This window comes from Giraffa tippelskirchi, chromosome 2, assembly GCF_054371585.1.
Source record: "Giraffa tippelskirchi isolate mGirTip1 chromosome 2, T2T-mGirTip1v1.2.pri, whole genome shotgun sequence".
NCBI classification, from domain to species: domain Eukaryota; kingdom Metazoa; phylum Chordata; class Mammalia; order Artiodactyla; family Giraffidae; genus Giraffa; species Giraffa tippelskirchi.
Genome location: NC_137276.1, coordinates 62,740,056 through 62,764,619, shown reverse-complemented (window position 1 = coordinate 62,764,619; position 24,564 = coordinate 62,740,056). Strand labels below are relative to the sequence as shown.

Sequence of the window (24,564 nt, the reverse complement as noted above, 5' to 3'; positions counted from 1 at the left end):
AGATCAGTCTCTTCTAGATTGTTAAAATGTCAGGGCTAAAGAAAACAGAAGACTGATGATCTATAGATGGATTTATACCTAAGCAATCTGATGTAGAGGTAGAGATTTTTTTTTTTTTAGGGAAAGATATGTCATATTCAGATTCTTTGAATCGATCAGGTTTTGGGGGGGGTCTCAAAATCAAATCATAGTCTATTTGTGTGACTGGCAATTAAGGGGGCATGCTGGAATGTTATAGAATGTTTTAGTATCAGTTACAGATTATACATTCGGGTTGTAACTGTTGATAAGGGACTTCTGCTGCTGTTGCTCTTGCTAAGTCGCTTAGTCATGTCCGACTCTATGCTACCCCATAGACGGCAGCCCACCAGGCTCCCCCGTCCCTGGGATTCTCCAGGCAAGAACACTGGAGTCGGTTGCCATTTCCTTCTCCATGCTTGGCAATTTGTTATTATAAAACTGAGGGCCATTTTAATATAGAACAAGATTTGTGTTGTCACAGGAAGACTTGCTCTTGGGTGGAGCAAAAGTTATCTGATCCCTGACTGCACTGGCAGATAGAATTTACAATTTACTAATTTTACTGAAGATTGCATTAATAGCCACAATGTTGCACCAAGAGGTGTAGGGTTGCATGATGATTGCCATAGAAACTGTGATCTTCATAGACTTCAGGAGTGCCATGGTCATGCTCTACTGTTAAAATATTAGTTAGACTCACCCTGTAAGAAGTCATTTATTCCTTTAGAGTCTGGCAGCAGGAGATTCAGCTGCCGTACTCCATGTTTGTATTTTGTGTCATGGTCATCAATCATTGTTATCAGGCGGTGGCAGCAGCGATAATATTTATGTGCTATTGATTGATTAATGGGCTAGACACACTAATTGGTTAATTGAGTATTTACTGATGACTTTTTTTATGTGTGTAGCATGCTAAGTGCTACATAGAATAGCAGTTTTCATTATTATGAATGATCACTTGTAAGATGTATTACAAATTATTTATTAATAGTGATAAAGTGCCAAAGTTTGCACGTGCTTGGTTTTTTTTTCAATGTAAATTGATCATATTCAAGATCACATATATAATAACATCCCTCTCATTCCAACTCACTAGGTTTTGGTTTTTTCCTTTTATATTTTATTGAAGTGTAATATTTTCACCAGCTTTTTATTATGCTTTCTTTAGTGGGGAAGAAATTAGTGGAAATATGGATATTATGGCTGAAAGCTGCATAATTCCAGATATACCCAAGGGGGTAGGTCATATATGAGAATTTTATTCTTCTGTGTATCATGGAGTAAATAAGGTGACCTGCTATTACAGAGAGATTTTTTATTTCCCTTTTTAATATTTATTTATTTTGGCTGTACTGGGTCTTTGTTGCAGCACATGGACTTTCTCTGGTTGGTGGTGCCAGGGCTAATCCAGTTGCTGACCATGGGCTTAGTTGCCCCGAGACATGCAGGATTTTAGTTCCCTGACCAGGGATCGATCCTGTATCTTCTGCATTAGAAGGCGGATTCCTAATCACTGGACCACCAGGAAAGTCCCTGCAAAGAGGTTTTTGAGAAAATGCTTTAAGAAGTTTCAAATTGAAGAGCTGTAAAAAGACTGATTCAACTGTAATAGAAGTTCTGAGGAGTGCTATCATTGTAGGTAGAAATAGTAGGAAGATGTTTCATGTAGGAAGTGGGACTTGGCTCAGGATAGAGGGAGGGAAAAAGGAGCATACTTGAAATGGGGACAGGTGTGGGGAGAAAGGAAAATACTCCAGGTGGAATGAATAGCATGAGTCAGTCAGGGGGGCTGTGAGGAAAGGAAGTCACAGTGGGAGTGGTGGGAACTAAGCTTGGGTGGCTGGGTCACATGATGCAGCCCTTGGAGGCCAGGTAGAGGAATTTGGAGTTGGGTGTCAGGGAAATTTTGCACTTCTTGGACAGTAAGTAGAATGACAAGATGAAGGTGGTTTTTCAGGAAGATTCATAGCCAATACAAGGTGAATAATAGGTAGGTGTTAGTGAAGGAGAGAAATCTGTATGTCAAAATGACCAGATTCATTTTCTGTCAGCATGGATTTGCTTCAGGTTGATTTCTTATAGGTAAAAAAATGTTTATGGCAAACTTTTATTTGCATTAGAAAAATTGCTGTTGCAGTATACAGTGGAATTTCATTCTTATTTCTGCAGTGGAGCAGAAATGGATAAGGAAGGCAGTTCTTGACTCTTATCCAGGGGTGTTCAGTGTCTGAGCATGTCAAAAAGTGTCACTTGTGAGGTGGTCTTGTGGTACGAACTTATTTAAAAGGGCATAATGCACTTTGTCTGTTGGCAGGCAAATGACAGTTTCATTTAGCGCTGGAAAGTGTCGCCATTCTGTCTCAGTGCTGCTCTGAACAGTCTGCTTGAAATCATCAAAACTTGGATTGAGTCACTAGTTTGGACTATTTTTGAAACATATTGTAATGTTTATGCCTATCAAATAAAAGAATGTTCCTAAAATACTTTGTAAAAGGGTATATGTAGTATTGGAAATGTACAGAATGGCCATTAATCATATTTCCTAGGAAATTGTCTTGTTTTAACCCTTAAACTTTATTAGTTAAGCACAGTTATAGTCTGTATTTGATATAATTTTATCTTGTACTTGTAATTTTATCTTCATGTACAAAGAAGAAATTTCCAAAGGATTTAAACATGCTTACACTTAATTTAGGTCTCTTCTGACCAAAAGTAGTAGTGCTGTATTTTTAGATCACACGCCCTCATATTTAGCTTTTTTCATTGCTTTGATCTTGAACACTCTGAATAATTTGTGATGAAATTTGAATTTTCAAACACTCTTCTTGGTGAATGTGGCCAGCACATCTTCTTAAAGTATTAATTCTTTGATTAATACTCAGTGCACTTAGCTTCTCTGAGGCTAATGTGTGATTCTAATTTTTTTTTTCCAAGTTTTTTTGTGATCCTTCCCATTGCTGCTTTAAGAGATTTTTGTCACTTAACATAGATGACCAAGTAGCTGTGAGATAATCATTCACATCTGCCAGCTGATTTATTGCACCTTTGACCTAGAGCAAGCACTCAGACTTTAAATAGTTCACCTTTGAACTTGCCATATTAAACATGGTTGGGTACTACTTGTTTTTCGTAGACTTTTTCAAACAAAAATGGTTTAAGTTTTGAGTCTTCTCAGTAATGAACTCTGAGTATTTTATTAACTCGTGGGAGAGTTCTAAACATGTTGGCAGGGATTTAACCCTTATTTTACTTTGTATACCTTAATAATTAAGAAGTAAACAAATAACACTTTAAACATGTAATACTTTGGTTTCCATTGCCAACAGACTAGTCATAGTAACATGACTGAGGAAAACTCAAGGGGCCAAGGGAACTCACATTTATTGAGTATGTATTATTGGGTGAGGTACTTACATATTTTTATTTTCTCATGTAATTCTGAGAACACCAACTTCAAAGTATTAATACATTCATTTTATAGATAAGAAAACTAAGGTTTGACAAACATTAACTCACCCAAGTTTGCTCATGTAAATGGAAGAGCTTGTTTCCTCTTGATGGTCTTGTGGTGTCCAAGTGCATGGTCTTTCCATAATCTGACTTCCAAGAAGTCATGCAGTCCACCCCTCTCTTTTTCAGGCAGTAAGAACTTTATGGGCTCTCCTGGTGGCTCAGATGGTAAAGAATCTGCCTGCAATGCAGGAGACCCTGGTTGGATCCCTGGGTCGGGAAGATCCCCCAGAAAAGGGAATGACTACCCACTCTAGTATTCTTGCCTGGAGAACCATGGACAGAGGATCCTGGTAGGCTATAGTCCATGGGGTCACAAAGAGTCAGACACGACTGAGTGACTTTCACATTTTCTTTTTTTTTTTTTTTTAACTAACTTTATACCACTCTGAGGATAACTATTTATAGTTTTCCTAAGTATTTCCAAAGGAGGAGTTTTACAGATGTAATTTGTGATGTACTGTACGCACAGTTCTTAACCTATATAGAAGTTAAAGTCATAATATTTTAAAATTAAAAAGAATCATAGAGATTATTTAATCCAACTGCTTTATTATATAGATGAATTGAGGCCATTGGCTGCCCCAACACTACCCTGCAAATATAAACAGAAACACTGAAAGTAATTAATGACTAGAATTCCCTTAATTATTACCTTCACTGTTGCTATACGGAGAAGGCAGTGGCACCCCACTCCAGTACTCTTGCCTGGAAAATCCCATGAATGGAGGAGCCTGGTAGGCTGCAGTCCATGGGGTCGCTAAGAGTCAGACACGACTGAGCGACTTCACTTTCACTTTTCACTTTCATGCATTGGGGAAGGAAATGGCAACCCACTCCAGTGTTCTTGCCTAGAGAATCCCAGGGACGGGGGAGCCCGGCGGGCTGCTGTCTATGGGGTCGCATAGAGTCGGACACGACTGAAGTGACTTAGCAGCAGCAACTATTGCTATAAAGGTCCATTCTCAAATTAAGATGTTCGCAAAATTAGCTTTTTTTTTCTCCACCTACTTAAAATCTTTATTGTTCTTTTCTTAGTAGATGCAAGAGAACCTTATAAAAATAGCTCTATTTCTGTATTGGACAATATGCATAAAAACGAGACAAGATTTATTTATAAAATAATATTCAGAAACTATACCTGGAGGATAATTGTTTTGTGTATTTTTTGCGTTACAAAATAAAATGCCTTTGAAATGCACATATAAATAATGTAAACAAATTTTAGCTATGGAAAATAAATAAAATTCCAACATTAACAAATTGAAAAAAAATAGCTCTATTTCTTGAGTACCTTTTATGAGCTGGTACTTTGTTTTGTTATTTAATCCACCTCATCTTGCAGATGAGGAAGCTGAGACTCAGCGTAGTTCACAGTAATTTGTTGAAAGTTACCCAGTACATAAATGGCAGAGTTAAGATTCAAACCCTAAACTATCTGACTCCCAGGCTTGTACTCAATCTAGCATGCTAAGACTGTTTCTTGTCCTTCCTTATAAGAATCTCTTCGTATAACATGTTAGTTATTGTGAGGCTTAAATGAGTGAGATAATATATGTAAAAATACCTGAAAAATTTTTTTCATGATTATTGGCTTCCTTCTTGAACTTCTCGATCTTTTTTTCTCAATCATTGTCTCCAAATAAACTGTTACTTTTTAAGCTTTTTTCATAGAAGAGTGTCCTCTAATTTATTCTCCTGTAGTAAGACCTTTTTTAAAAATAAAAGTCATGATTGCTTGTTTTTATTTAATACTTTTTCTGTATCTGCTCAGATAATCATGCAGTTTTTATCCTTTACTCTGTAGGATGGTCTTTGGTCTACTCCATAAATATCAGCTTTTCTGATGGTGACCTATATATGCATTTCTTCTTCTTTTTTGGCTGCTCTGCATGGCTTGCTGGATCTTAGTTCCCCCGCCAGGAATCAAACCTAGGCCCCAGCAGTCAGAGTATGAAGTCCTAATCCCTGGACCCCCAGGGAATTATCCCACCTGTACATTTCTGAGACAAACACTATGTGATTGTGATTTAGAAAAGAAAATGCAGTGCTAAATTCAACTTTAATATTTTTAAAAGACTTTGCTTCTTAGTTCATGAGGGGTCTTGATCTATAATTTTCTTTTGTTATTCTATTTCTTACCCTGTTTTGTTATCAAGGTTATTTTAGTCTCATAAAATAAGATTTCTAGTCTTTGAAACATTTGATATAACGAAAGGATTGTCTATTCTTGAAAGTTTGGCAAAACTTGCTTCTAAAACTTTCTCTGGGTCTGGTGTCCTTTAGAGGAAGACATGCGATTACTCTTTCAGATTCCTTTTATTATCTAATTCAGGTTTTAAATTCATGTTGAGTTAGCTTTAACAATCTGATTCTTTTCTAAGAAATTATCCATTTCATCTATCCTTTTTTGTTCAGTATTGTTTACTTCTGCTTTTTTTTCTTATCACTCTTATGGGGGGGATTTATATTTTATTATTCTTTCCCAAAGTCTGTTTCATTAAATTCTGCTCTTATATTCATTATTTAGTTAAGTTTATTATATGAATATGTTATTTTCAATATTTCTGTCTTTATGTTCATTATTTCTTGTTTTTAATAAATATATTTTGAGCTCTCAGTTTTGCTCTAAGTCTGACTACAAGTTTGTAAACAGCTTATAGGTACTTGTATAAAGTAGTAGTAAGTGGTAGTGAAAGTCACTCAGCCGTGTCTGACTCTTTGCAACCCCATGGAACAGTACATGGAATTCTCCAGGCCAGAATACTGGAGTGGGTAGCCTTTCCCTTCTCCAGGGGATGTTCCCAGCCCAGGGTTCGAACCCAGGTCTCCCGCATTGCAGGCAAGATTCTTGACCAGCTGAGCCACAAGGGAAGCCCACTTATATATAGTAGTTCAGTCCTAAATATTTTGTAATTTTGATGTGAATTCCCCTTACCTATGTGGATTATTTAGTAGTGCATTTAAAAATTCTTTTTACTACAGGCGTACTTCAGAGATATTGTGGGTTCAGTTCCAGACTACTGCAGTATTCACAATAAAGGAAGTCACATGAATTTTTTTGTTTTCCAGTGTATGTAAAAGTCATTTACACTATAGTCTGTTAATTGTGCAATAACATTATGTCTAAAAAAAAGCAATGTACATACCTCAATTTAAAAATATCTTATTACTAAAAATGCCAAAGCAATTACAGTAATAACATCAAAGTTCACCATAACAAATATAATAATGATGAAAAATCTTGAAATATTGTTAGAATTATCAAAATGTAACACAGAGACATGAAGTAAGCAAATGATGTTGAAAATATGGTGCCTATAGTTTTGTTCAACACAGAGCTGCCACAAACCTTCCAATTTGTAAAAAATACAGTATCTGCTAAATGCAGTGAATTGAAGCACAGTAAAATGAGATATACCTGTATCTTTTGATTGTTATATTTCTGATTTAATTGCTTTATGCCCAGCAGTCAAGATGTATTATCGATTCTTTGAAATTCTGTGACATAACAGGTGGTCAGTGTTGGTAAGTGTACTGTGTGTATTTAAAAAGAAAATGTATTCTCTTCTGCTTGGGTGTAGAGTTCTCTTTTTATCATTTTAGACCAACATATAAATATTATTGATCTGACTTGTTATATAGTCTTACTGTAGATCATAAATTGTTTATGTTTAAGGTCTGTTGAAATCTACAATAATTGTAGATTTGTCAGTTTTCCTCATAATTGTCAATTTTAACTTTATATGTTTCAAAGCAGTATTATTTAGTTGTTACAAGCTTATGATTCTCTGGGTCCTAAATTATGTTCATTATTTTGTTACTGTCCTTTTTTAAGAATGATTGTTGCTTGATGTTAAGCCTACTGTTGACTTTTATTTCCAGATTTTGTTCTTTTTTTCTTTTTTAAACCACATCTTCTATTTTGTCAGTTTTCTTCATAAGTAAAAATATTTTCTTATTGTGTCTGTGCTCAGTTGTGTCTGACTCTTTGCAACCCCATGGACTGTAACCTACCAGGCTCCTCTGTCCATGGGATTATCCCAGCAAGAATACTGGAGTGGGTTGCCATTTCCTCCTCAAAGGGATCCTCTCAATCCAGGGATTGAACCCACTGGATTCTCCTGCATTAGCAGGCCGGTTCTTTACCACCGAACCACCTAGGAATCTCTTATTGTGTCTATTCCACTTCTTTTGTGTTTAGGTATTTACACCTCTGAGTCATTACATTCTGCTGTAGAATAGTGATTGTTAACTTTTTTCAGCATAAAACCTTCAAGTAATAATGGTAAAACTATTATTAGTTAATTAAGAATATATAAGAATAAAGGTTACAATGAATTTATAACGTTTTAAAGTAGATTTTGATTTTATTTGTCATGACAACATCAACATACATTTGAAAACTACTAGTATTTGTAAGACACACTTATTTCTATGTTTATCTGTTTCTGCCATAACCCTAGCATGAGATGGAGGAAAGATCAGAGGAGCTGATGGACCTGTAAATAGCAGTGTTCTTGATTGAACCTGTCAGGCTCTGAATCTCCTCTTCCTTCACAGATGCTAGATTTGAACAGGAGGTGAAAGAAGGTGGGGAGAAAGACTAGGACTAGTCATTCAGGCTTTAAAGGGTACAAAAGGTTGTGACTCATACTGTCTTTCAAATAACCTGCCATCAGGACTTGAGGAGGATGTAACTTGGGCAGCAGTGACACTTCAAACCTCCCCATCCCCACCATGCTGCTTCTCCTCCAGTTATCTCTGGGCTTTGGTTTTGTTTGAAGGGGAGGTCAAAACTGGCTGCATAGCTTCCTAATATCATCTGAAATAAAAGAATTTGGTGAGCCTTTGATGTTTATGTGTGTTTTAGCTCTGTTATCTCAATGTACATGTTCTAGCAAAAACAGTTTGGTGTTGCCCTTAAAGGGTTTTGAATTTTTTCAGTATGACTCATGACTCATTGTGGTTTTTAATTTTAGTCAAAATTACTGTCACTGAGTTAGGTCAGGAAAGGAATGATTTGTGGATGAGCCCTGTAGGGTCTTTAAATCTAGGAGCTCAGGGTTGGAACAGTGTGTTACCGTGCAACGTACATAGGGGTCAGTTGATGCTGGGCATTTGCTACTTGAGCGAGATTAGACTTTGTACTCAGTGTTCCTGACTCCCTCCTAAAAACTGTAACTGCTTGTGGCCTTCACTCAGGTTTCTGGATGACTAATGGCTAAGGCTCCCTGACCTTTCTCAAAATGGCAATGACAAGAGCAAAGCATATTGGTTTGTCCTGGGTTGCCACAGAATGAGTCTAGCTTTTGCTATTTTAAAGTAAAATTTGTGCCAAGTGGCGAGTATATAAAAGAATATTTTCACATATCTCCTTGAGTCTTTTGAAATCTGTATATACATTATTATCATTTCTTACAAATTTTATGTATATGCACAAAAGATATGAGGATAGAATGGGTTGCTTAGAGGCCATACTTCCTGTTTGAGGGGTACTAGAAAGACTGCACTCTCAGTTGCTTATGCCCGGAATTTCATTAGAGCTCATTCATCAGGTTAACAGTTTAAATGCTTGAATACCTAGAAAAGGGAGAATATTTGAGGCATCAGCAGTCATTTTTACTGATCTTGGGTTAGGTTCTAAATTTAGGAAAGCAGAGGGTATTTGAGTGCTTACCCCTTACCCTCAACCCCTGGCCTCTCACCCAGGCCTTATATTTGTGAAGGGCCTGGACTTTAGTATTTTCTTCAAATGATACCATGTATATAGTCCCAGAGAAAAAAAGGGAGTCTTAAAAGAAAATCTTTATCATGCAATTAAAATTACTGATTGTAAAGACTTAATATTCCACTATGTTTATAACCTTCTTTTGGCATTTCTTCATTTTTATATATGATGGGTTTCTCAAACTTGGAAGTGATCTGGCCCTTTCATGATCTCCGAGAGACCCTGCCCAGATAAGAAGGGAGGGGAGGTCTGAACATGCATTAAGAAGATAGCAGGAATAGCCTGGCCAGTTGATTTTGCCTGTGAGGTCATTATGCCAGGGTCAGCCTGGTTGGAAATGGTCACGTTGGGTGCCGTGGCTACAGTGGTGAAAACCTCATCCACCAGCTGATTGTGTTCTTTCTTCCTCCCACCTGTTTCCGTTCCATCTACCAAGCGTTGTCTGTGCTTCGACTGATCGGATGTGCTTGTGATCTGACCAGCTCTCTCTCTCTTGAGAGGACAGGTCCCAGGATGTAAACACCTGCTTCCTTGGATGTGCTCCAGGCTAATCCGACTTCCATGAAATCATATTTTCAGGTGTTCTGTTCCACAGCACTGCAGTCTTTAGCAAACATAATATATTTTTTGTAATAGTGTTTATAATCTAAGTGACTGTACTGTCTAAGGTTAGGTTTTATTCAAATAGTGAATTTGATATGGGGTAGTTTCCACCACCCCTTAACATGTGTTTTAGGGGTGGGGTGAAAGTTTAACTTGCTGAGTGTTTTAGAGAGCTTTCTGGTTTAAAGTTATGGAGCAATATATGTCTAAATAGGCCCATAAGACTCTCTCCTTTAGTGAGGCATACCATGTTTTATTGCATTTAACTTCATTGTGCTTTGCAGATACTGAGTTTTTCACAAAGGTTTATGGGAACCGTGCATTGTCAGATGGTGCTTAGCATTTTTTTTTAAGTGATAAAGTATTTTAAAATTAAAGTATGTAGTTTTTCTTCTGGGAATCATGCTGTTGCATACTTAATAGACTACAATAGAGTGTAAACATAACTTTTATATGTGCTAGAAAAGCAAAACATTTGTGTGTCTCACTTTATTGTGATATTTACTTTATTTCGGTGGTCTGGAACCAAACCCTCGATATCTCCAAGGTGTACTTGTATTATTTTTTCCAGCTCTCTTTCTCTCCCTTCCTCATCTAAATCAGTGAGCTGGGATATGATAATTGATTTTGACAGAGTAGATTGAGATTATTTGGCTTCAGGGCGAGGGATTTACCTGTCCTTTGTAGTAGTTAACTGCCCTTCCCTAGTCAAAGCAGGTCTACTGCAAATGTTTATTATTGTTCACAGAAAGAACACTTGACTGTGTCACTGTGAGAGAGTGAGAGAGGTCTCACTCACACAGAGAAAGAAAGACAGGGAGGGAGAGAAGGAGATGGGGAGAATATAATTCCATGGAAAAAACAACTCAAAGAGATGCTACTAGGAGAATTGTCATTATAAGTAGTGCTGAGCTTCTGAGGGCAGGAGCACCTTTTCTATCACAACTCTTGTAATCTCTCAGTTAAAGAAAGAAGACTACTTTTACTTTTGTATTCCCTCAGCATGTACTGGGCATACTTCTAAATACTAATTCATATTTGTTTATTTATATGTCTCGTCTTACCAAGGTAGTAACCCCTTAAAAATAGGGACTTAAAAAAAATCTATGAAGTTCCCTAGCAGTCTAGCAGTTAGGACTTGATGCTTTCAATGCTGTGGGCCCAGGTTCAATCCCTGGTTGAGGAACTAAGATTCTGCAAGCTTGTGTAGTGTACTTTCCTTCCAATCTAGTTCTAGGACTCATGTAGCACGTAGTAAGTCCTCAATATGTTAGATGAACAAATATATGAAAGAATTAAACTAAAGGAATTTAAGATTAGTAACTCACTTCTTTGATGATGCTGTGAAAGTGCTGCACTCAATATGTCAGCAAATTTGGAAAACTCAGCAGTGGCCACAGGGCTGGAAAAGGTCAGTCTTCATTCCAATCCCTAAGAAAGGCAATGCCAAAGAATGCTCAAACCACCACACAGTTGCACTCACCTCACACACTAGCAAAGTAGTGCTCAAAATTCTCCAAGGCAGGCTTCAACAGTACGTGAACTGTGAACTTCCAGATGTTCAAGTTGGATTTAGAAAAGGCAGAGGAATCAGAGATCAAATTGCCAACATCCACTGGATCATTAAAAAAGCAAGAGAGTTCCAGAAAAACATCTACTTCTGCTTTATTGACTATGCCAAAGCCTTTGACTATGTGGATAACAACAAACTGTGGAAAATTCTTCAAGAGATAGGAATACCAGACCACCTGACCTGCCTCCTGAGAAATCTGTATGGAGGTCAAGAAGCAATAGTTAGAACTGGACATGGGACAACAGACTAGTTCCAAATCTGGAAAGGAGTACATCAAGGCTGTATATTGTCATGCTGCTTATTTATCTTATATGTAGAGTACATCACATGAAATGCCGGGCTGGATGAAGCATGAGCTGGAATCAAGATTGCCGGGAGAAATATCAGTAACCTCAGATATGCATATGACACCACCCTTATGGCAGAAAGCAAAGAAAAACTAAAGAGCCTCTTGATGAAAGCGAAAGAGGAGAGTGAAAAAGTTGGCTTAAAACTCAACATTCAGAAAACTAAGATCACGGCATCCGGTCCCATCACTTCATGGCAAATAGATGGGGAAACAGTGGAAACAGTGGCTGACTTTATTTTTAGGGGCTCCAAAATCACTGCAGATGGTGACTGCAGCCTTGAAGTTAAAATATGGTTGCTCCTTGGAAGAAAAGTTATGACCAACCTAGACAGCATATTAAAAAGCAGAGACATTACTTTGCCAACAAAGGTCCATCTAATCAAAGCTATAGTTTTTCCAGTAGTCATGTATGGATGTGAGAGTTGGACTATAAAGAAACCTGAGGGCCGAAGAATTGACGCTTTTGAACTATGGTATTGGAGAAGACTCTTGAGAGTCCCTTGGACAGCAAGGAGATCCAACCAGTCCATTCTAAAGGAGATCAATCCTGAATATTCATTGGAACGACTGATGCTGAAGCTGAAACTCCAATAATTTGTCTACCTGATGCGAAAAACTGACTCATTTGAAAAGATCCTAATTCTGGGAAAGATTGAAGACGTGAGGAGAAGGGGATGACCGAGGATGAGGTAGTTAGATGGCATCACCAACTCAATGGGCATGAGTTTGAGTAGGCTCTGGGAGTTGGTGATGGACAGAGGGGCCTGGCATGCTGCAGTCCATGGGCTCGCAAAGAGTTGGACACAACTGAGTGACTGAACTGAACTGAACTCACTTCTGGATGCAGTCTAGAAGAATCTTTAAAAATGTCTTGTGGCAATGAATCTTTATGATCTCTACATCTGTTTTTCTCTTCTTTTTCTTAAATAAAAAAATTCAGCATAAGTTAAAACATCTTGATTAGTGATAATTGAAGTCACGTGGAACTGAATAGTTTGGAACCTTTCCATCTCTTAAATGATATGGTGTTACATCATGTAGTAATTTTATGAAGAATGGACTTGAGGGTTATGAGTGGGTCCTGTGAGGCTGTCATTGGTTCATTGATCTAAAGCAGAAGAGCTTTCTACTAATTTAAATTGAAGACTCAAAGGCAGAGAGAAGACTTAAAATGTGTTAGCTGATTGATTTAAAGTAACTAACTCATTATGATTAATATATAGTCAAGATTTATTTTTTTAATTTATAATTATTTAGTAAATAGACCTTATCCCTACTGTCATTCTCTAAAATGCTTTTTAAAAAAGATTTGTATTAAAAAGCAGATCACTTTAAGAAGCCAGGCAGGTTGAATGTTTAAATAAAATCACATTTTCCACAGACAAGACAGACTCCTTCCTGTTTCTGCCTACTGGTTAGTCATGGTGGGATTTGTTTGGCTTTATGAATCTCATTAAATTTTAATGTACAGATCAGATGTCTTATTGTAGGTAAAGGAAAGGATGCAGTGTCTGTTTTGGCCCTATCATTTTACCACACAAGGGAACCATTAGTGGAGAATGAAATTGGTTCCTGTAAAGCTTTTCCATTGCATCTTTTTTTTTTTTTTTTCTGTTTCCTTTCTCCATGATGGTTATTCCTTTCATTTATTTTTTGCTTTTTCCAAATTTGAAACACTTGTGCAGAAATTATCTTTTCAAATAGGTGTAGTGCAGTAGTTGCAGTCTGTGGTGTTTATGTTTGTTTGCTATAATTTCATCAAGGTTCATGTTAACCTAGAAATAAGTTTGTGACCTTTTAAAGTTAATGATTTTGATGGCCAGATGATTTCAGGATATCCTGTACTTGAAAAAATCCATTCATTCATTCAACAAGTGTTTATTGAGTATTTATTGAATATTTCTGATGTGTCAGGGATTGTACCCTGTGAATACAGGAAAGATAAGGTCCTTGATCTTGCTGAACTTACACTCTTGTGAGAGATAGGAAAAACAAAGCCAGAAGCGTTTATGTCTCATGTGAACACATAAGAGGGACACTTATAAATTTGGGTAGGTTTCCTGAAGGAAGAATTGTTTAAAAGCAGCACCTAGTCATTTGTCAACACTACCTTCTGGGTAAATTGTGTCCTCAAATTTTGAAGAGCACATGTGTGTGCTCTCTTGTTCCTTTTGCTTTGTTGCCACCGAGAAAGCAGTGTGGGTCACCAGCAGCTCTACTGGAGCCATCTGAGAAAATTTGGCCAGGGTTCTGGCTTTTGCTGGCCTACTCAAACCAGTGAGGTCTGATCTGGAAATACGAACTCAAGATGTGCAGCCAGTACTTGAAGGACATGAGCTTCATTAACTTGGCCTAAATAAACTCCCTTTAATAGATCATCCAGCACATGTACCATATGCAGAAACAATACTTGTTCTTTGTATATAAAATAAAAGTTTGAAAACTGGAAAAAAAAAAAAAAGCAGCACCTAAGAAAATAAATAGGGGTTAGTCAAGCAAAAGAGAGGAGAGAGAAAGAGGCGTTTCAGCTAGAGGGAATGGTTGTTAAAAAAAAAAAAAAAGAAACAAACCTTGAAGCAGATGGCCAGTGCTCTTCAACTAGTGGTCTTCAGTAAGCATCTGACTATTCCTAAAGTGAAAGTCGCTCAGTCGTGTCCAACTCTTTGCGACCCCATGGACTGTTCAGTCCATGGAATTCTCTAGGCCAGAATACTGGAGTGGGTAGCCTTTCCCTTCTCTAAGGGATCTTCCCAACCCAGGGATCGAACCCAGGTCTCCTGCACTGCAGGTGGATTCTTTACGAGCTGAGCCGTAGAGGAAGCCTGACTATTCCTAAAGGACTTTTGAAATACTTTGAATACTTTTGAATACCTTGAATATTTCAAATTTAAATTGGAAATAAATTTAAATATTTATTTAATTAAATATTTAATTATTTTAAATTTAAATATTTGAATATTTTAAAATCATAAGTTTAGCTGCAAAGCATGTATTTTCTGCCATTTTATGTATTTTGTACACATCTCAAATGTTTCTGTGTTAATTTAACTCTTAATTTGTGGAAAACACTTGCCACAATATTGGCAAAACCAGTCCTCATTGTCTAACTAGTCAGCCAAATCAGATTTACCTTTTTTGAACTTCATGTCTTAAAAAGTTCTTGCTTTAGCCAGTCAATTATCTTTTAAAGATTTAAAAATAAGAAAAAAATGTGCTTTTATATTTATGCACATAGTTGCCATTTTGTGTTCTTCATTTATTTCTGTAAATCCAAACTTCTGTCTGGTATAATTTTCTTCCTGAAGGACTTCCTTTAACTTTTTTTTATAGTTCAAGTCTGCTGGGTGATGAATTCTTTTAACTTTTGCATAGCTGGAAAAGTCTTTATTTTGCCTTAAATTTTTGAAATATTTTCTTTGTATCTACCCAAAGTTCTTTCAGTGCTTTGCTCCACTCTTCTCTGGCTTGTATTGTTTCCAGTGAGAAGTCTGTTGTTATTCTTATCTTTGTTTCTTTGTACTATAAAGTGTCTCATTTTTCTCTGGCTGCTTTTAATATTTTCTCTTCATTATTGGTTTTAAGCAACTTCTTATGATGTAGCTTGTTGTGAGTCCTTTGATGGTTTTTGTGCTTGGGGTTTATGAAGCTTTTTGAACCTCGTGCTTTATTGTTTTCATTAAATTTGAAAAATTTGTAGCTATTTTTTCTTTCAATTTTTTTCCTGTCTCTTTTTCTCTCCTTTGGGGACTTCAGTTACACACATACAGGCTGCTTGGAATTGTGCCACAACTCATAGATGCTCTGCTCATTTTCTTTTAAGTTTTCTCCTATTTTAAATAATTTTCATTGCTATGACTTCAGTTTCAATAATCTTCGTGCAAAAAAGAAAAAAGAAAAAACAAAACTTTGTGTTATATCTTACCTAGTAGTAATCTATCCAGTGTAGTTTTGTATCTCAGACACATCTCTAGTTGATCTATTTAAGTGTTTTTTTAATATATAATTTTCATTTATCTACTCAGTCTTTCCTTTAGCTTTGAGCATATGAAATAATACATAGTAACTATTTTAACCTTCTTGTCTACTAATTCTGTCATCTATGTCATTTCTGGGTTGGTTTTGAATGATTATTTTTTCTCTTCATAATAGATAGTATTTTCATGCATTTTTGTACACCTAGTAAATTTCAGTTGGATGCCAGTCTACTATTACTCTCACAACAAACACACTACAAATGCTTTATTTTACAGTTCTGGAGGTCAAAAGTCCAAAATAGGTTAACAGAGTTGGTTCCTTCCGGAGATTTAAGGAAAGGATTCGTTCCCTTGCCTTTTCCAGCCACTAGGCACTGTCCAATTCCTTGACTTATAGCCCCATGTCACTCCAACCTCTACTTCCATGACATCTCTTTTTTGGTTCTGTTTTCAGATCATAGTGAAATAATACCTTCAACGTGTTGATAAAATAGTGATCAACCAGAATTCTGTACTAGTGAAACAGTCTTTGAAGAATGAAGACAAAGTAGGCAGTTTCAAACAAACCAAAATGAATACATTTTGTCACTAGCAGACTCATAAAGACACATCTAAAATAAAAGGATATGTGTGTATGTGCTCAGTCGTGTCTGACTCCTTGCAACCCCTGGACTATACCCCATGAGGCTCCTCTGACCAAGGAATTTTCCAGGCAAGAATACTGGGGTGGGTTGCCATTTCCTTCTTCAGGGAAAATCTTCCTGACTCAGGAATCAAACCCAAGTCTCTTGTGTCTCCTGCATTGGCAGGTGGTTTCTTTACCACTGAGCCACCTTTGATCCGAAAATACAAGGATACAGAGAGTTAAAGTTATATCCAATCAATACAATAGTCAAAACAAGCTGGTTTATCATATTAATATCAGCAAAAAACATTATTGGAGATATAGAGAGGTGTCACCTAATGATTTATATGTTCAAATTATAAGAAAGATATAATAATTGCACATTTATATGTACCTAATAAGTTAGCTTCAGTAAAACAAAAACAGAGCTGCCAGGGGATATGGAAATCTGTTGTTCTGGTGGGATTTTTAATCACTCAGTAATTGACGGATTAAACAGACCAAAAAATTATCAGCAAACATATAGAAGATTTGAACATCACAGTTAACAAGCTTAAGTTAATGAATATATAAAATAATTCACCTTAAAAATTAAGAACAAACTTATTCTTTTCAAGCACATAGAAAATTATACCCTTTAAAATTACTAATTGTATGTTATATAAGTTTCATCTCAAGCTATTGAGATTTATCAATTTTGGTCTGTCATATTGGTGAAGATACCCAAGTTTGTTTATACATTGGGTTGTTGAGACCCTGAGGAAGCAGGTGCTCTTATCCATTGTGGTGTGACCCCATTAACCGCAGCACGCCAGGCCTTCCTGTCCATCACCAACTGCCGGAGTCTACCCAAACCCATGTCCATTGAGTCAGTGATGCCAAACCATCTCATCCTCTGTCATCCCCTTCTCCTCGTGCTCTCAATCTTTCCCAGCATCAGAGTCCTTTCAAATGAGTCAGCTCTTTGCTTCAGCTGGCCAAAGTATTGGAAATTCAGCTTTAACATCAGTCGTTCCAATGAACACCCAGGATTGATCACCTTTAGGATAGACTGGTTGGATCTCCTTGCTGTCCAAGGGACTCTCAAGAGTCTTCTCCAACACCACAGTTCAAAAGCATCCATTCTGCGACGCTCAGCTTTCTTTATAGTCCAACGCTCAACATCCATACATGACTACTGGAAAAACCATAGCCTTGACTAGAGGGACCTTTGTTAGCAAAGTAATGTCTCTGCTTTTTAATATGCTGTCTAGGTTGGTCATAACTTTCCTTCCAAGGAGCAAGCGTCTTTTAATTCATGGCTGCAATCACCATCTGCAGTAATTTTGGAGCCCCCAAAAATAAAGTCTGACACTGTTTCTATTGTTTCACCATCTGTTTGCCATGAAGTGATGGGACCGGATGCCATGATCTTAGTTTTCTGAATGTTGAGCTTAAACCCAACTTTTTCACTCTCCTCTTTCACCTTCATCAAGAGGCTCTTTAGTTCTTCTTCAGTTTCTGCCATAAGGGTGGTGTCATCTGCATATCTGAGGTTATTGATATTTCTCCAGGCAATCTTGATTCCCGCTTGTGCTTCATCCAGCCCAGCGTTTCTCATGATGTACTCTGCATATAAGTTAAATAAGCAGGGTGACAATATACAGCCTTGATGTACTCCTTTCCTATTTGGAACCAGTCTGTTGTTCCATGTCCAGTTCTAACTGTTGCTTCCTGACCTGCATACAGGTTTCTCAGGAGGCAGGTCAGGTGGTTTGGTATTCCCATCTCCTTCAGAATTTTCCACAATTTATTGTGATCCACACAGTCAACGGCTTTGGCATAGTCAATAAAGCAGAAATAGATGTTTTTCTGGAACTCTCTTGTATTTTTGATGATCCAGTGGATGTGGGCAATTTGATCTCTGGTTCCTCTGCCTTTTCTAAAACCAGCTTGAACATCTAGAAGTTCATGGTTCACGTATTGCTGAAGCCTGGCTTGGAGAATTTTGGGCATTACTTTACTAGTGTGTGAGATGAGTGCACTTGTGCAGTAGTTTGAGCATTCTTTGACATTGCCTTTCTTTGGGATTGGAATGAAAACTGACCTTTTCCAGTCCTGTGGCCACTGCTGAGTTTTCCAAATTTGCTGACATATTGAGTGCAGCACTTTCACAGCATCATTTTTTAGGATTTGAAATAACTCAATTGGAATTTTATCACCTCCACTAACTTTGTTCATAGTGATGCTTCCTAAGGCCCACTTAACTTCACGTTCCAGGATGTCTGGCTCTAGGTGAGTGTGAGTGATCACACCATCGTGATTATCTGGGTCGTGAAGATCTTTTTTTGTACAGTTCTTCTGTGCATTCTTGCCACCTCTTCTTAATATCTTCTGCTTCTGTTAGGTCCATACCGTTTCTGTCCTTTATTAAGCCCATCTTTGCATGAAATGTTCCCTTGGTATCTCTAATTTTCTTGAAGAGATCTCTAGTCTTTCCCATTCTATTGTTTTCCTCTATTTCTTTGCATTGATTGCTGAGGAAAGCTTTCTTATCTCTCCTTGCTATTCTTTGGAACTCTACATTCAAGATTGCCTGGAGAAATATCAATAACCTCAGATATGCTGATGACACCACCCTTATGGCAGAAACTGAAGAAGAACTAAAGAGCCTCTTGATGAAAGTGAAAGAGGAGAGTGAAAAAGTTGGCTTAAAGCTCAACATTCAGAAAACTATGATCATGGCATCTGGTCCCATCACTTCATGGGAAATAGATGGGGAAACAGTGGAAACAGTATCAGACTTTATTTTTTTGGGCTCCAAAATCACTGCTGATGGTGATTGCAGCCATGAAATTAAAAGACGCTTACTCCTTGGAAGGAAGGTTATGGCCAACCTAGATAGCATATTTAAAAGCAGAGATATTACTTTGCCAACAAAAGTCCGTCTAGTCAAGGCTATGGTTTTTCCAGTGGTCATGTATGGATGTGAGAGTTGGACAATGAAGAAAGCTGAGCGCCGCAGAATTGATGCTTTTGAACTGTGGTGTTGGAGAAGACTCTTGTGAGTCCCTTGGACTGCAAGGAGATCCAACCAGTCCATCTTGAAGGAGATCAGTCCTGGGTGTTCATTGGAAGGACTGATGTTGAAGCTGAATTTCCAATACTTTGGCCACCTCATGGGAAGAGTTGACTCATTGGAAAACACCCTAATGCTGGGAAGGATTCGGGGCAGGAAGAGAAGGGGACGACAGAAGATGAGATGGTTGGATGGCATCACTGACTCGATGGACATGGGTTTGGGTAGACTCTGGGAGTTGGTGATGGACAGGGAGGCCTGGCATGCTGCAATTCATGGGGTCGCAAAGAGTCGGACACGACTGAGCGACTGATCTGAACTGAACTGAACTACATTCAAATGGGTGTATTTTTCCTTTTCTCCTTTGCTTTTTGCTTCTCTTCTTTTCACATCTATTTGTAAGGCCTCCTCAGACAGCCATTTTGCTTTTTTGTATTTCATTTCCTGAGCCAAATTCAGTCCCTGGTAAGGAGACTAATATCTTGGAAGCTGCACAGCACGAACAACAACAGAAAAGATGTTTATTCAATGTGGTTCATTGCAGCAGGCTAGTAAATTATGGACTTATGGAGCTGTGTAAAAGAATAGGGAGGTTCTTTGGGTACTTCTATTGGAACATCTCCAAGTTAAATTAAGTGAAAAAATCATAATACAGAGAGTATGCATAGTATGATCCTATTTATATTAAAAAAATGGAAGCCTGTGTTTTTGTTTCTTTGTGCATAAAGTATCTTTTTTATTGAAGAATACAGAGGAAATGGTTAACATTGGTTGCAAGTAGATGGAATTTGAATGCCTAGGAGATGGTGGAGGGAAGAAAAATTTTCACTGTATGCCTTAGGGTTTTATATATGTGCATATGTTTTTGTCATATGTAGAGGTATATATGTTATATAATTTCAAATTAAATTTTAATTTTAATTAAACAATTTTAACTAAATATAACCAGTCATCTAAGATTGATGATCAAAAGCCACATCAGTGAGGTCTTGCTCTTTGCTGATATTTATAATTTGCTGCCTTATGGCTCTGATGTTTGTGGCTTACCAGAGTATGCTTCACCCACCCCAGTGTTCTTGCCTGGAGAATCCCAGGGACGGGGGAGCCTGGTGGCTGCTGTCTATGGGGTCGCACAGAGTCGGACATGACTGAAGCGACTTAGCAGCAGCAGCAGCAGAGTATGCTTCTTGAAAGTTAGTGTGTTTTGCATCTTTATATACATACTTATGTGTCCAAAGCCCAGTGCTTTTTATGTAGTTGAAATTGATATGTTGGTTTAATTCTATTTATTAACAGTGCAAGACTGCCTTGTACTTGTGGAATTTTATACTATTTCATTTGATCCTCAGAACTGCCTGGGAGTGGGCTTTTATTTGCGTGGGACATTTTTTTTTGTGTTTTCCAATAAGAATGTGTAATTTTGGCTAAATATTTTAATTTAAAGTAATTTATTACATGTGTTTATAAGTTACTCTGTGATACCATAATGCATTTATTGAGTATGGGATTAGAGGAAATGATCCGGTAGGTCCTTTTCACCTCTGTGTAGAAGCATAGTTGAATGAATGAATACATATTAGTAGTACAAGAGGATCAAGGCGAATATTTGCTTTATGCATTTTGGATTCCTTTTTAAAATGATCTCCCACCTCCAAAAAACACCTGACTTCACTAATCAGGTCATCCATGCTATTATACTAAATTATATTAAACTATTAATTACTGGTTATTAATGCCAGTGACATTTTAATTAACACCACTGTTTTATAGGGCTGTTTTCAAACAGTCTAGTTTGTCAAACAAATCCATTTGACTAGATGAATGAAAAATTTGTACATTACCTCGTGCTTTTTCTTTGTGCTTCCTCCTATTCCTTTGGTTCGTCTGATTATTATTTTTTTCATTTAGCACAGTGCTTTGGTATTTTGTTTCCAGACGTTGAATCTGAAACTGTTGTCAGTGTCTTTTAATGGCACTGTGTATAGGGTGAGTAGTAAGGAAACAAAGGAGTTACAAAGATATAGCCACCTAAAGTAAAAGGTCCAGAACTTCTTTTCATTATGTTTTGTAGTCAGGAAATAATAAAGAACAAAGGCTTAATGCAGTGAGTGAATGAATATGGTGTCCTTAGTTGCAAATTTTAAAAGCTGGAAACTCTTGTCTATTTTCCATATAGGAAAAAAATGTGAATTTATCTCCATTTACATTCATTGAATTTGCATGTGATATTCTTCTGGTTGGTTCTGCCAGCGAGTTAACTCCATGTTCCTCCCCACAGGGTGGAGAATGCTTGCACCAAGCTTGTCCAAGCAGCCCAGATGCTTCAGTCAGACCCTTACTCAGTGCCTGCTCGAGATTATCTAATTGATGGGTCAAGAGGCATCCTCTCCGGCACATCAGACCTGCTCCTCACCTTCGACGAGGCTGAGGTAAGGCACCCTGAGGCCCAAGCAGACCTCTTCCTGACAAAAAGCCCAGACGTAAAGATAATAATGGAGGATTGAGGATTGTTTAGGATGAGAAAACGTTGACCAGCTACACATCTGAATCACTGTGTTTTCTACTTATCGTTAACACAATTGATTGAATACTCTGAAATATATTTTCAGGTTCGTAAAATTATTAGAGTTTGCAAAGGAATTTTGGAATATCTCACAGTGGCAGAGGTGGTAGAAACTATGGAAGATTTGGTCACTTACACGAAGAATCTTGGACCAGGTTAGTCATATCCTACTTTTATAATAAAATGTTCTGTGAATTGTCCTTTGTTGATCAAGAGGAAAGGGGCACTCCTCCCTGCTTTTTTTGTGGAAGGTAGATAATGATGCTTTGGATTTTTAGTTGTCTCTGCTCTCCTGATGGAGCTGACTCTGTGCTTCTACTGAAGAGAAATCATTGTCTCTGAAAGCTGAATCTGCTTTCTGCAAATCCTGGCCCTGTCTAATGAACTGAACTAGACATTGCAAATGTTGCTGGAGAATGTAGGAAATACTTTTCTAGTACTGCAATGCTTAAGGCCACCCTGAATCCTGATCTCTTCATTCCATATTATACAGCATTCCTTCACCGTCTGCCAGCTGGCCTGAGCTCTCTGTGACCTCTTAGCTTGCTAATTAGCCTGCCTGCTATTATGGATTCATGCCCTTGCCCAAGACTGCATAATATAATCAGACCTACCTAGAAGGAGAGAAGAGCTTCTGTAGCTTAATCTCTGATTGTGTAGTCATCTGAGAATTAAATATTCAAAATACATGAATAGATACCAGCTTTTGGTGTTATAGACATATAACATGAACTTGAGGTTCCTTAAAGCATAAATGAGACTAATGATAAGACATATTAGATGTTTAATTTGTTAGTATTAAGGATCACATATCATTTTATAAAATTCTTTTTTCTTACATAAAATGATATTTAATTAATAGTATTCTCTGAAGGTTCCAGTACAGTCATTCTGTAAACTTAACGGCAGTTAAGCATTTCTCTGAGCTATCATTGAAGATCACTGAGAAATGGCTTTAGAGAAGTACCCTTTAAACTTGTTCCTAGCACTATGAAGAAATCTTATTTCTTCAGATGAAATCTAATGCAAAATCTCAACATATAAAAAACAAAAATGGAGCCAGTATGGATGAAGTAGGGGTATTCCCACCTTTCCATCTCCCTTTGGGTACCCCTTGAGAATCTGTGAAACTAATTAAGAAATTTTAAGAGCAGTTTGAAAATCAAAGTATTAGAGACTCACATAGCACCCTTGAATAATAACCAAAGTAAACAAAAATTTCTAGCAGGCTACCTCTGAAATACCAGATGCTTTCAAATGCTGTCATCACCATAATTACGTTTATAACATTTTTTTTGTTTGTTTTTAATTATGAAAGTGAGACCCCTCCTTATTTTGGGCAAATTGGAAAGTAGAGAAAAATTTAAAGATGAAAACAAAACATGTTATTGTAATTCTTAAGATTTTTTCGGCTGCTAGATTCTCAGTACAGGCACACCTCATTTTATTGTGCTTCACTTTCTTGTGTTTCACACATACTGCATTCTTACAAATTGAAGGTTTATGGCAACTCTATCTCAAGCAAGTTATTAGGTGCCATTTTTCTACTGCATGTCCCTGTGTCATATTTTGGTAATTCTCACAATATTTCACATTTTTTCATTATTATTATATTAGTTATGGAGACCTGTGATCACTGATCTTTGATGTTACTGTTGAAAAGATCATGATTCATTGAAAGCTTAGATGATAGTTGGCATTTTTTAGCAATAAAGTATTTTTAAATTAGGGTATGTACATTGTGTTTTTAGACAGTGTTATTGCACACTTAATAGGCTACAGTATAGTGGAGATACAACTTTTATATTCCCTGGGAAACCCAAACATTCCTATGACTCACTTTATTGTGATATTCACTTTGTTGCAGTGGTTTGGAACTGAATCCACGGTATCTTTGAGGCGTGTCTGTAGTAGGCTCACATGAGGTTCTTATACATATAGGCTCATTGGCCAGGTACATGACATGAAAGCTGGTATGGAAGCCAGGCAAGGTATTCCCCTGCTCACTACTTGTGAATTGTTTTTTCTCAAATATATATTCATTAATTTCAACAGTTTAAACATATTTGTGAATGTATGTCAAATGTGTGAAAATTATGTCACATTTAGGATTTATATTTATTACATTAATTTTAATGAGAAGAATACATTTGCCTTAAGTTAGAACTGTTCTGCAAAATTCAATGTCATAAATGATAGAGTTCAGTGATAGTATCTATGTTTAAATAAATGGGCAGTTTGGACTTTCATAGTAATTCATAGTGGATATAGCCTCAGAAAGCCTGACTCTGGATTGTTTCACTACTCACCCTGTACGATTTATTCCTTGTGCCCCAGGAATGACTAAGATGGCCAAGATGATTGATGAGAGGCAGCAAGAACTGACTCACCAGGAGCATCGAGTGATGTTGGTGAACTCAATGAACACTGTGAAAGAGTTGCTGCCAGTTCTCATTTCAGGTATTTTCTGTCTGTACTTTATCTTACAGAAGAAGAAAAAAGTGTTTATATGTTCTAAACTATGGTGTTCATTTTCTTTTCTGTTTATTTGCATGTC

General features: G+C 37.2%; 1 protein-coding gene and 1 long non-coding RNA gene across 3 annotated transcripts in view; one reads left to right on the top strand and one right to left on the bottom strand.

Moving 5' to 3' along the window:
* VCL (vinculin) overlaps positions 1-24,564 on the top strand; it is a 109,818-nt gene that overhangs the window by 44,308 nt on the left and 40,946 nt on the right. For both annotated transcript variants that reach the window (XM_081563979.1, XM_081563968.1), the window contains exons 3-5: positions 21,723-21,873; positions 22,054-22,162; positions 24,345-24,467. In XM_081563979.1, the coding sequence (XP_081420105.1) occupies positions 21,723-21,873; positions 22,054-22,162; positions 24,345-24,467 (383 nt within the window). The remainder of the gene's footprint in view (positions 1-21,722; positions 21,874-22,053; positions 22,163-24,344; positions 24,468-24,564) is intronic.
* LOC145536174 (uncharacterized) lies at positions 9,819-14,356 on the bottom strand. Its single transcript, XR_014075684.1, has 2 exons — positions 12,591-14,356; positions 9,819-12,214 (listed from the first exon to the last, which is right to left on the bottom strand). It is a non-coding gene; the product is annotated as an uncharacterized LOC145536174 (long non-coding RNA).